The sequence below is a fragment of the Trachurus japonicus genome, chromosome 5 (genome assembly GCF_045865225.1).
Source record: "Trachurus japonicus isolate A0001 chromosome 5, Traja_1.0".
NCBI lineage: Eukaryota > Metazoa > Chordata > Actinopteri > Carangiformes > Carangidae > Trachurus > Trachurus japonicus.
This window is the reverse complement of record NC_140911.1, coordinates 11,792,365-11,805,236: the sequence shown is the minus strand read 5'-3', so window position 1 is coordinate 11,805,236 and position 12,872 is coordinate 11,792,365. Positions and strand designations below refer to the sequence as shown.

Below are 12,872 nucleotides of genomic sequence, written 5' to 3'. Positions count from 1 at the left end.
GGATAATCATGGGGAAACATTATAAACCTGTTAAACGTGCGCAAGTAGGCCAAGACATATCATGAAAAAACACATGAAATACCACTGTGTTCTCATGTGAGGTCACCACAATGATCTAAAACTGTGTGAAATCTTCAAGACTGCGACATGAGACAGCCCTTGCGTTGTGTTAAGTGGCCTCAAATAAAGATTTTTCGACATGGCGTGACTCCTTCGGAGAGCTCTTATGCTCGTAGGCTGCAGTGTACTCAGAACATCAGCCCTGTGATGTTCTGTTCTTCTCCTTCCCTCCCCCACATCCCCGACTCTGACAGCAAGTTGTTCCCTTTTATGGACCATCTTTCTCAAAAAGGTCCTCTGAAATGAGAGTGTGAGATCAAAACCAGCAGCTGAGTGCCTTCTCTCACAGTCGATTTGCCTTCCCAAGGGGGGACAGGGGTGCTGCCTCTGTCTCTCTGTCTTTCTCCTTCGCTCCCTCTCCCCTCTCTCCTGAATAGTTTGCTAACGGTTTCCAAGAGAGATTTAAGAGACTTTCTCTCTCCGTCTTGCCTGCAGGGATAATTAGTGATTGGCATAGGAGGGGAGAGATGGGGTGATGGAGGGGGTGAGCAGAGGTGGAAGAGCACAACAGTGTTTGGACTTCATCTAGGGCAGCAGGTGTTTCTCACCATGTCTCGTACCCTAAGTCGATAAATGTGATGGAGCCAATGCAGACAATGTGCTCTATTTTCCCTTTTGTTCTTACAGGCAAGAAAATCAAATTAATTATGTATGTAGGTGTAAGTGTTGTAAAGGAAGGATCCCATACCCTCACTGGACCTTCATTCAGTGTTATAATCATAATCTTTTTAACAAAGTGTAGCTGATACATAGGTCCTCAATTCTTCCTCTCCTAGTAGTAGCTACCAGGATTCAGTTTCACATACACCCCCTTCACGTGTGTGCATTTGTTTTCGATGAAGCTGGCAAGATGGCAATCCGTGGACAATGTCTACCAAGGTTGTTAACGTTAACAACAGATTACAGATTACCGGCTGTGTTGTGTCGTAGTGTCGTAAAGCAGTGAGACAAGACAAAATCTGGGACACCGGGTCGGAGGCACTGATCTTGCAAGGTTGGTATTTGGCCAAGAGACCCTATAGGTGGGAGGCAGAGAGCCTCCATTCTCCCCATAACAAGTCATTTAACCATCACAATTACTCTGAAGCTGTTTAAATAAAGTGCATATCTTGCATCGTTCCTCTTTAAAGTCTACCTTTAGGTCTACCCACCCACACACATACCGCATGTCTACTCATCCCTTGCCTGAGATATAAAGTTATGACACTACCTCACCATGAAACTCTGATTAGATATACCACATTTCAAAGATTAACCAACAGCCAGCTAAATTATAGGCTACAATAAACTATTATACCACAGTATATTAAAATGATAAATGTGCAGTAAAAGTCAGCATTAAGCAGCACTTCCCCTTATTCAGCATCATCACCATGATATGTTCCCTTAACCAGCTTCTAAAGACAGTAAGAACATGCAACATCAAGGCTAAACCAAACCAGCAGCTGCAATAAATAATCAAAAAGCCACATGAGACATTAAAATGAAAACGTATTCCTGTCTGTTTGAAGGTCTATCATTCTGTATCTTGCAGAATGGATTTTGAATTAATTCAGATGTCATGATAGATGTTCATTAGTGCTCCACATCTTCACTGGGTAAACAGCACCAAACTCCTTGAACCGGTGCCACTGGTAGATACCAATTTATTTAATGCACAGAACCCAGAAACATGTTTTACCTTCTCCCTTTCTGAAACCGGCTGTTTAATGAGCTACTTAATGAGCTAGAGGTGCAGAGCCCACTTGCTTTTGTTGATTTCCATATTAAAATGAATGTTTTTTAATGATCCTGAATGTTCATCTAGATTGAAATGATTTCACAGCAATGTAGGTTCATGTTGTGGCCATCAGGCTGGAGCACACTGCTGAGGGTCGCTGGGGGTGTTTCCATGGCTGCTTTTCCATGTTTCCATGCTGCTGCTTTATTACACCTGGGCTTATAATGAGGGCGGTTGGGTGAACAAATCAGATTGCTTGATGCTCATATACAACATGACATTGTTCAGTTTTAGGATAAGTGTACACCTGCAGTCTTCTGTGATCTGTGGCTACCAAACCCACCTTCTCTTCATAGGCCATCAGAAAAGTGTCTTTGCAATATTCTGATTACAGTTGTAGCAAACTTTCTAATTTATTTTTCTCTTGACTTTGTTCTAATTTCATTAAAGAGACATTAGCTTCTCTTGTTGTCTATTCATAAAAATCGATTATTTTGTTCAAACGTGTATGTGTTTCATTAATTAGTAATTATCCCTGCATCAACAAACTAAAGTGTTCTGGTAAGCTTTGATTTTGCCATTCATGTATACATAGAGCTGGTATAAGCTCAGTGCTGGCTGCCATGTTGTGCCGCCATCTTTTGCGTTCAGTGGCAGCGGGACCGTAACCACAATAACACAGAATTCATAAACTCACCAGAGACACTGGAGCAGTCGGCTGTCGTGTGAGAAATGTGAGAAATGATGGGGCCACTGCAGCCAGCCACAATACAACACCGCCACGACAACATATTGTCACGTGTGTAGCGTTTTGCCTCGTGCCAACAGACCACTTGTTTAAATACGCGTTTGTTCATCCTGTTACGTGCAGCAGCTGTCGTCCGTCTGCCTTCTGCCCGATTCCACATGAATGCAGCATAAACAATACGATTGAGTTGGTTGCGATTGCTTTACACAATGTCCCTTTAACATTTAGAGAGGGAGGCAGAGTGATTGTAAAATTGACCTCTAGTCTGTAATGCAGTGGACAGCAATGCACCAGTTACAAAGGACTGAATACAAATGTTCCCTCAGGTCAGGTAGCTTCTAACATGACAAGTAAACGGATGTGTAAAATGGGAGTGAGAGAGCGTAAAGAACCTGACACATGCCAATGGAGCTGTTTATCTTTTGTGCTGGTGCTTCACCTGTCTGTCACCTGCCACTGTCTGTGGAGAAAATGATCTTGACTTTTACTGCGGCTGAAATGCTGGACATGAGAAATAACTTTCTTTCCCCACTTCACTCTGCACCCTGGTTCAGGCTTCAGCCCCGGTGATGCTGAATACTGTAGAAGTAAGAAGGTAAAGATCAGAGGAATGGCTATCATGCAACAATAGGGATCAAAGACATTTCCTGTGCATTTCATCCAGTATTTTTTCAGTTTTTTCAGATCCGTAGTGAACGGTTGTGAATGGTTTCAATTGTGTGACTGTCCTCAGAGAGCAGTGGCCTCCATTAGAGGGTTTTGTATGAACACTGCCCCCCTTCATCACTTCCACCCAGACTCACCAGGTTTCAGCCTTTTTTTTTTTTACCTCCTTTATACAGCTCAACCTCTAACTCTCCTTCTCTCTAGCTATCTACTGTACTACAGCCACTTTTTCTTTTCCTCTATCTCCCTCCACTGATGAGAGTTATTATCCTCTTATGCCTTCCACCCCCTGCCCTCTCACTCCCTGACTTCCCCTTGTACTTTTGCTTTTAGTGGTCTTTGTAAACCCTCACACCTATACTCTCATCTTGACTGTTTTTTTTTTTTTCAGCTTCGCAATTTCCTCCTCAGCTTCCTATCATTGCATCTGTGTGTGCCAATCTCCCTGTTCCTGCTCTATCGGTCCATCTACTACACCCGTCCTCTCTCCATCTTCTCTCTAATTGGCAGGCAGGTGTTGACTCTGGCTGACTAATGTTTAGGTAGCAGATAGACCTCACCGCTGATCTGCAGTCACGTGAGTAAGGTGGCCGACCACTGAAATTTTCAGCTCCGGTGATTTTGGTGGAAAAGCAATTAGGATTTGGAATTAGTGTTCAAATTAAAGCGGAATTAAACAGGCTCAGAGATTAACCCTTTCAGGCATGGCCTCGCTTTGGATCTCAAAGCACACCGTCATCATATCTCTGAATCCTCCTCACCGAAATGAAAAGGTAGAGCAGTGCCAGCGTGTGATTCAACATCACAACTTCTCCCTCGCCGTGCGACTGGAGAGGTTGATTATATATTGACGCTGTCCTCGGTGGAACAGCAGTAATTGTTTTTCTACTTCCTGTCTTTTCTTGGACTCTATTCCTTTGTTTGTTGGACAAAGTGACAAATCCGGCTTTGAAACTTAATGAAGTTTTAAATTGAAAATCGAGGCTACAATTATCCTGTCCACGCAGGCTGTCACAGGAATGATGGTGCCATCTAGACCCAATTATGGGGATGGAGACACCAGTAGCTGCTCAGACCCACAGGGAGACACAGCCAAAATCTGCCACGAATCCAGCGTCTCCTCTGCTTCGCCCGAGTTATTTACATTTATCATCTGAAAGGTGTTGGAGAAAACTTGACTTTCTTACTTCTGCTGCACCCTCAACGGTATAGGATTTATTTTTGTCGAACAATTTTGATTGCTTTTGACGTGATAATTGAACATTGTTAGTTTCATTCCTCCTCAGCGTAGCACCCACCACCTACTGTACCATCCGAGGTTGACATTAGTTTGCTGAGATTCTTTTCGGTTCCCACATTAAGACGGTGTTGTATTTTTAATATCCATCAGAACTTTTTTTTGTAAAAATTAGTTCCTAATTAATTTAGACAAGGCAATCTAACATGTAGGCGTTGTAATTACCAATTTCTTCTTTTTTCTGGTTCTCCGTCGCTTTTTTATGCTTGAGCTCTATCCTTATCTCCTTAAGTTTTCCTCCTCTCACAGTGTCTTCTTATTCAAGCATGTTCACGCGTTAGCTGTCTGCCGCTGCTGTCTCTGCTGTCCCCCTCCTGCGAGCTGACAGTCTTTTTCTCTCAGCAGCAGCAGCAGCAGTGGCGGCGGCGGCCTGTAAATGGCTGCCTGATGGAAAGTGACATTTTCACAGAACCCTGTGAGAGGGGCGAGGTTATCTCTGCTCTTTCCAGCACAAAGTGCTCCTAATTGCCTGATCGCATTTGTGAGCCCAGCTGACAAACTCGTGCAAATCAATAATTCTGCTTGGGGAAGATGCAGGGACACAGGGCCTGTCACCCTGATACGTGCTGCGAAGACACAAGCACATGCATACAGATGTGCACGCACACACCTGTAAGTAAATGCAGACATACTAACACTTTTTACCGACACACATACTCACACACACCCTCTGCCTTACCACCTCTGAGCTGCCTGCCTTAAATGGCAGTGTTTATCTGTGATTCTAAGACAAATAGGGAGAGAGCATGGGAGCATTAAGGGCAGCCACGGTGCCACTGAAGGCTGAAATAATGGATGGTGGAAATGGCAGCAGACCCAGCGCTGCTCATTACTAAATGGACTCTGCAGAGGTGGAAACTTTGCCCCACTAGCTTGGCTATATATGGAGGAGAAAACAGCACAGTTTAAAATAAGAGCTTATTTAACAGATTTTGTTTGTGTTTTCGTACTTTCCACTGTAATAGCACTCGCTCTCAAAGTTGTTTCCCAAAAAACAGAGAATGTCACGGCAATTTGCAAAGTCTGATTGACTTGTTTCTTGTTTATAAATGGGTTTGATGTTTTCCCTGAGACTTCGTCCTTCTGATATTTTCGACAAATTCATTAGCAGTAATGGGCTTACAAGAAAACTTCAGTACGCTGTATGTGTTTTCAAAATATACAGTATGTGTGTGTGTGTGGAGGACCTTGAAAACATGTCTCTGTACTATAATGAAAATTTCCTGCTTGTTTTTTTCTTCATGCTTTTTCCCGGCTTGACCTCCCCTTCTGCTGTTTGCACCATCAGCTTTTCAGATTATTCCACTGCACTTCTAAGCTAACTATACGCTTCTGTCTCCTCAGGTTCGTCTGTGATGCAGGTTACAGCCACTGACTCTGACGACTCCACCACAGCTAACGGCATGGTCCGCTACCGCATCCTCTCACAGTCGCCACACAGCCCCATCCCCAACATGTTCACCATCAACAGCGAGACCGGAGACATAGTGACGGTGGCAGCCGGTCTGGACAGAGAGGTCAGTGTCAACTGTGTGTCCCTGTTACTGTCATCATTTGATTATTCTGAGTCTAATTTGTGCCCCCACCCCCATCAATAAGATTAATCTTTACCCCAGAGCCAATGGTGCTGTAACATGTTGAAATATTATTGTTATAATAACCTTCTCATGAACTATCAAAAGGTGAAACACTTAAGTTGATATGTCAATTAGTCCAGAGTCAGAAAGAGACAAATCATTTCTGCCTTTATTGGACTGTGGTCGTCGAGTTGTATCAAAGGTTTCCAACTAGACGCAGACCAGCACCACTGCAGATGAGAAGTTGTTTCCCTTTGTTTCCAGTCTTTGTGCTAAGATTAACTCACAATAAATAAGAACATTCTCCAAAAAACTAAGCTGTTCCGTGGGTCTTCTGCTACCGGGACGGCCGCTCTGTATTTTTGACTTGATTCATTCTGGTAGCGACTTGCTCCCTCATGTCCCGCCCACTCAAAAACTAACTTGAAAGCAACACAGTTGTTCCACTCAGTCATTTATTATTTCACAAAGCGTCTCTGCAGGGACAATACCTTGCAACACATCTACCCACCCACACAGGCACAGTCAAGGATTGCTTCACTCCAGCTTGCGTCTCTTATGGTCAGAGAAATGTCCTTTTTTGTCAAATGCAGGTAAGCTGCAGTAGTATGATAGCATGTTAGGACTGATATCTTGATCTGGTTTGTCCATTTAAGCAAATTAACACATTAATTAATTACAATTATCAAAGAAAAGGCTATTTTCAACCAATTAGGATTTCAAATCAGATTTGCAGGTAAAGGCAAGTAAAGGCACTACGACAAAATGTCTTTTCTGTTCCTTGAATACAATTTTTCTGCAACACAATACTATGAAATTACAAAATAAATACCTCAACCTTAAGATTTCAGCTCACAAATTCTAATTTTATACATGGATGATACTAAAAAAAATCAGGAGAACTACAGTATCTGCAGCATTTTGTGTTAAAGTGAAATCAGAATAAACACACTAAGAACATAGTGGAAACATTTTTGTTATCTCATTGTGTAGAAACAGAATGAAATGTAACTCTGGACGTGAAGCAGATCAGATATACAGATATAACGACCACGTATGTCCAGCAGATCAAACTTTCTCATAGTTTTCTTTTGTCTCATCCACCGCCCAGATGTGTGTCTGTTGCTTGTTGGGCAACCCGCACACACCACCAACATCACCACAACACACATCCACACATGCACCATCCCTGCTCCATCTCCCATCTTACTCTACTAATGAGAGAGGTCACGCAGGGTCGACTTTGTTTATCCCAAGCTGGGTCAGGTGACTGTGGGCATTAGTGTTTCATGGCAGATTGTTGATCCTGCAGCTTTTGTCTTTCACACATTCACACATACACACATGCACACACGTGTATACACAAATCAAACCTTCCCTGATCTCCCTGTGGCACAAAACAAATACTACTGGCAAAATCCGGGAAACATTCAAATTCATATGCTGTCATTATGAGGATAATCCTCATCCTCATAACTTAGTTGGCTGATTTTAGTACCGACATAAAGGCACCGATGAGTGTGTCTCATAATGTTTATATTCTGAGAAGTCCCGCTGGTCGCTCTCGACACTAAACCCAGCCATGCAACACTTTGGAAATTTAAGCAGGATTTTACCAACAGTAAGGCGAGCGTATTTGGAGAATAATTAAAGTTAAAATCTCAAGAACAGAACCAGGTTTTGATAACAGAAGAATACAATACATCAATGCTCATTCCTTATCCAAATTTTATACGGCGCTGGCATGGCATGATAGCCTGATACATTTGTGGGACAATATAAATGAGTCTGGTGAATGCGGGCCAACTCTGTGTCCCTGTTTCCAGCTTGGCCCAGGCGGCAGCAGTAGCAGCTGATGTGAGTGAGGGAAAGCTCATTAATCTGGACACATCAAGCCAGGCTGAGTCCCACCTGCCTCTGATCCTCCCACCAAAACTGGGACACACCTGGGAGTTCACCCACCTGCTGTCAAGGTCATCAGCACAAACATAGCAACGTGTTCAGACACATGAGCACGTGTTTTGCGTACGCACTCCCATGCAGTGACGGTGGTGGTGTTGTAGATGCGGCAGCAAATATGATAAGCCTGATCCCAGGTGTCACACTCTGCAGCCACAGTTGTGTATACACATGCTGCTACACAAAAAAACATGAATATGTATACCCACTGTAGAGACACTGAATACCTGTCGCCTCTCCCATCTCTGTCTCTCACACTTAAACTAATCCTCATCCGCCATGCTGGTGTCTAATAGGAATATTCATGTGCTAATTAAGGGGTGAGGCAGGTTCTCTCGTGTTGAGGAGACCAGGGGCCACATGGAGGTTAGCCCAGTATCACTTACCTCTGACACCGCTGAATACCAATTATTCTCCGTCACTCTCCGCCCACAACCTCTTGCCACACATGACCTCACTCTTCCACATGCTCCTTCCCACAGGCTAACAAGCTGGGTCAAGTCGTGTACATGTGTGCTTGACTCTCTATATGCTCGATTCTGAGTATAACATGGTTATTGTGTATGTGTGTTTCTATTGCATTTAACTTCTTGGAGGACAAATTAGACTTGGGGTTACAGGAGGTGAAATCTTGAGGTTTTGTCTACATGATGATTATATTAAAATGATGTTTCTCCAGACTGAAAAAAAAAGTGCATTTGTAGCGAAGTACAACTCCCATGCAGCAGGTAGCAGAGTGAGAGATGTCAGGGTGCCACAGCTGGCGCGGTTGTTCTCCCTTTGTGCTCTTCCTCCGTGGCACCAGCTCCACTGGCAGGCAGAGCTGTTGTCTTTCATTACCCCAGGCTGTCTCAATCTCCCATGAGTCCTGGGTTGGAACAGTTTTGCCTGGGATGGTGTGGCGTGGCCGGGCGCCAGGCTGCCCACCGGGCTGATGCCAGCTTCGCATTGGACCGTCTCTCTGTCAATTAGGACATCGCCAAGACAGCCTCAAGGACATGAGTGCCCACAGCCTGGCTCTATTAGGTTCTGTCGAGCCTGACTGGGGACACAGGCTGAGAGCAGGCGTCCTAAATGGGCCTGGGGCTTTATTGTCTCTGAGATGTTGAGTTATGTTAACTCGCCGCCTCACACACGGGCTGCAGCAGCCAGACAGCAAAGCCTTCGGAGGATTGTGAGTGTGTTGCTGAATGAAGAGTATTGATGTGTATATATGTGAATGTTGACTGTTTATAACATTCAAATCAAGAAAATATCCATTCAATATCCATCCTATTACTGTATGTGCACCGAGTGAGGAATGAACTGGACTTACTTTGTCCCCAAAAGACTGAATTGTTCCACTTAAAGCCATTTTTCTTTTTGATGATACTTTTCTATTCTAATTTGGTCTGGATCAAATATTTGTCTCTTTTCAGCAGCACACCATTTTTACACTTGTTTAAAAAAAATATCAGTTCTTTTGTCTATTCAAGATTCCCTGGGTTTAATATTTTGCCCATGTACATATCCCTTGATGACTTTTTTGATTATGGCTCACTCTTAAGAGAAATCATTTTTAAGATCTTTGCTCTTTTGATTTTTACCTGGCGACACCCGTGGCTACTATTCTGAATGCTAAGAACAGTTTGATAGTAAAGGAACTAAGGCTCCATTCAAAATGACACATTTATTGATCAGTGACTGCAGGAAACACATTTTGTGCAGCTCCTTTGTCAGGAATACAATAAAAGAAGACTCACCCTTATGTTTATATTTCACTCAAACTGCAACTTGAGATAATCAACACATAACGCAATTAAGAAGAGAGAGTCAACAAGATGACAGCATAATTAAGTTACAATGTCTTGTCATCAGAATTTTGTCCCATCACGTCCTGTGAGTCCCTCGGGCCTGTGCACGCTTTCTGAATCTATTGACATAGAGAAACATAGTTAAGAAGGGTTTAATCTCATTAGGAGGAAATGTTTTCATGGCAGCAGGCCTCAGGAAGTCAGAGTTTGTTGGCCCAGCCCAACCCAGCCAATAAACTAACAATGCAAGAAGATGGACCTGCTTCTACCGCCGGTGTTGTGCCGGTTCTGCTCCGTTTGAAAGGCGAAGGAAGCCCGCATGTGGAAAAACGTCGCCTCCGAGATGTAGAATGTGTATTATAGAAGAGAAACAACATTTCAGGACCACTGACTCATATCATGTGCTGTGATTTTCAACCCCTTTAGGCTGCATACTGTACAATGCTGTGAAGTATTTGTCCCCTTCCTGATTTGTTACTTTTTTGCATATTTGTCACACTTGTTGCTTAAGATCATCAAACAACTTTTAATATTAGGCAAAGATGACCCAAGTAAATATAAAATGCAGTTTTTAAATGATGATTTCATTCAGGGAAAAAAAGTTATCCAAACCGACCTGGTCCTATGTGAAACTTGCGCCGGGGTGCACGAAACTTGCAAAATGCACCCGGCCACACCCGGTTGGCGCGGTCTACGAAATTAGAGCCCTGTATCTCATCTCTCTCTCAGGCAACACTGCCAGTCAAAATGAAGATCTGTTCCACAGTTCCACTCATAATGCACCACATCCACACACTATCTCATCTGTCATTTTCACTTTAGAGCACTGATTGCTCTGATATCCACACTCCACACCTTGTTATCGATGAGTTAAACCTCGGCATTTGTTGAATAATCTTCTACTTGAACCCTTCATGTAGTGTACCTCGCATTTATGGCGCAAGAATGTAGCCATTGCATTTATATGTATATATTTTCATAGATAGATAGTAGAATATGTATTGCATCTGTGACTATGCACTGACTTTGGGTTGTAAACAAGATTTGTAAACTATATTGGCATTGTACACCACGAGTTCAGGGTGAAGCTGCACATTAGTCAGTTTATATACTTTAAGTTGTAAAACGCCTGGTTGTTTTTCACCAAATGAACCTCAGAGATGTAGGTATTTTCAACAGACACATGAAGTAGATTTTACTTAGAAGAAGATAAATGTTTCCCAAAGGTAAACAACTTATTTATCATTTCGTTTTCCTTGTTTTTGTTGTTTGAATATTAAACAGTATAATAAATAAGAAAATGAGCAACTTCAGTGCCCAAAGCATTGATCAGAGTTTGGAACACTTTTATTCCATCTGAAAAGTATTGTTATTGTGTCGTTGATGTTATTAAAGAAGACCATAGGGATATTTGAAAAAACTGCAATTTGTTTTGCTGAATAGTGAATGTAGTGGGGGATAGGGATAAACTCTTCAAACACACTTCAAAGGCTTGTGCAGTTCCATGACGATTAATATAGATTGTATAATATGTTACATTTGCTGTACATAAAGGAGAAAAAAAATGAAAGCAAACATCTCTATAAAGTAAACCCGTATGTATTGTTTGAAATGCTGAAAGGGATTTTTCAACATTTGGCAAATTTGCCTATTGCCATAATCCCTATAGTCTCAGGGGTAGGTTCATTACCTTTAATTGTCGGTGCAAGCTGTTTTGAGATCGGCTGGGCAGAGACGTGAGCTGCTCAGCTAAAGCCCTCATCAAACTAAATACACAATCCAGCAAATCCAAAACGATCTCGTTGACAAGTTATGACCTGCACATTCACCATGCTATGAAATAATAATGTATGTAACATTACGACACATGAAGCAAATAGCCTACTCGGAACTGCTTTCGCTTTTGAAGTCACTCTGCTGAGCAGCCATGACGGGAATGTAGTTCCAGTTACCTCAAAAACAACTCTGTCTCGTAACGTTCCATTATTATTTCATAGCATGGTGAATGTGCAGGTCCCAACTTGTCCACGAGAGTGTTTTGGAGGGAAAGCCCGGAAATACAGTGCGCCGTGCAGAGCTCAAAACAGCTTGCACTGGCAATTAAAAGTAATCAACTGGCCCCTAGGAATTTGCCAAAATGTTAGATATCCCTTTAATATGGTCTCATATTGCAAAGACAGACTATGTGAGATAATTCAGTGTAAACCGCTGATGTTGGTGTGTATGTTTGTTTGTTTGTCGGTAGGATTATGCACCAGGCTTGGTTTAGGGATGGGTGGATGAGCCGGGGAAGAACCCATTACATTTTGGTGCTAGTCTGAGTAAAGAGGTTGATAAACAGAGGAGAGATTTTTTTTACTTTTTCACAAAGTTATCTTGCTTAAAAAAATGTATGTATTAAAAAAAAATCTGGTATTTATGGTATTGACATCTACCAACCATTTAATAATCTTCAGGCAGATGTTGGGCTGTTAGGTGTTAATGGAAATATACACTGTAGTGTACAATGTACGAATACATTGTGCAGGTGTTCAATCCCATAAACACCACTAGGATTAAAATACCATTGCCTATGGTTAAATATTCTGTGAGACATGCTCTTCTCCAATAGTAACTCATGTGCAGTATCTATCACACCAAACCCCCCCCTCCCTCATGTGATAGATGTCAACACTTCCCTGTAAAACCACACTGGCATATCCTTAAGTAACTAGCAGACAGAGATTATATCACTATATCAGATATAACTGGGGAAGTAGTTACTCCACACTCTCTTTCTCTATCCATATTATGTAGCGTTTGACACCTTATAGCAAGATAGTGGTGATGATGACATGACTAATTTAAAGCCCAAATACCTCAGCATGGAGATATTAGACTCCCACTCACATCTGCTCCTTGTACTTGTGATTTGACCAACTGCAGAACATGATGCTGGCTGAAATTTCCCCCTTTTTTTAATCTGGATTGTGAATTGTTTAAGACCTGGCCT

General features: G+C 42.4%; 1 protein-coding gene across 3 annotated transcripts in view; it reads left to right on the top strand.

Moving 5' to 3' along the window:
• Nucleotides 1-12,872, top strand: part of cdh4 (cadherin 4, type 1, R-cadherin (retinal)) — a 192,765-nt gene that overhangs the window by 157,453 nt on the left and 22,440 nt on the right. For all 3 annotated transcript variants that reach the window (XM_085776207.1, XM_085776206.1, XM_085776208.1), the window contains one exon: nt 5,896-6,068. In XM_085776207.1, coding sequence (XP_085632333.1) covers nt 5,896-6,068 — 173 coding nt within the window. The remainder of the gene's footprint in view (nt 1-5,895; nt 6,069-12,872) is intronic.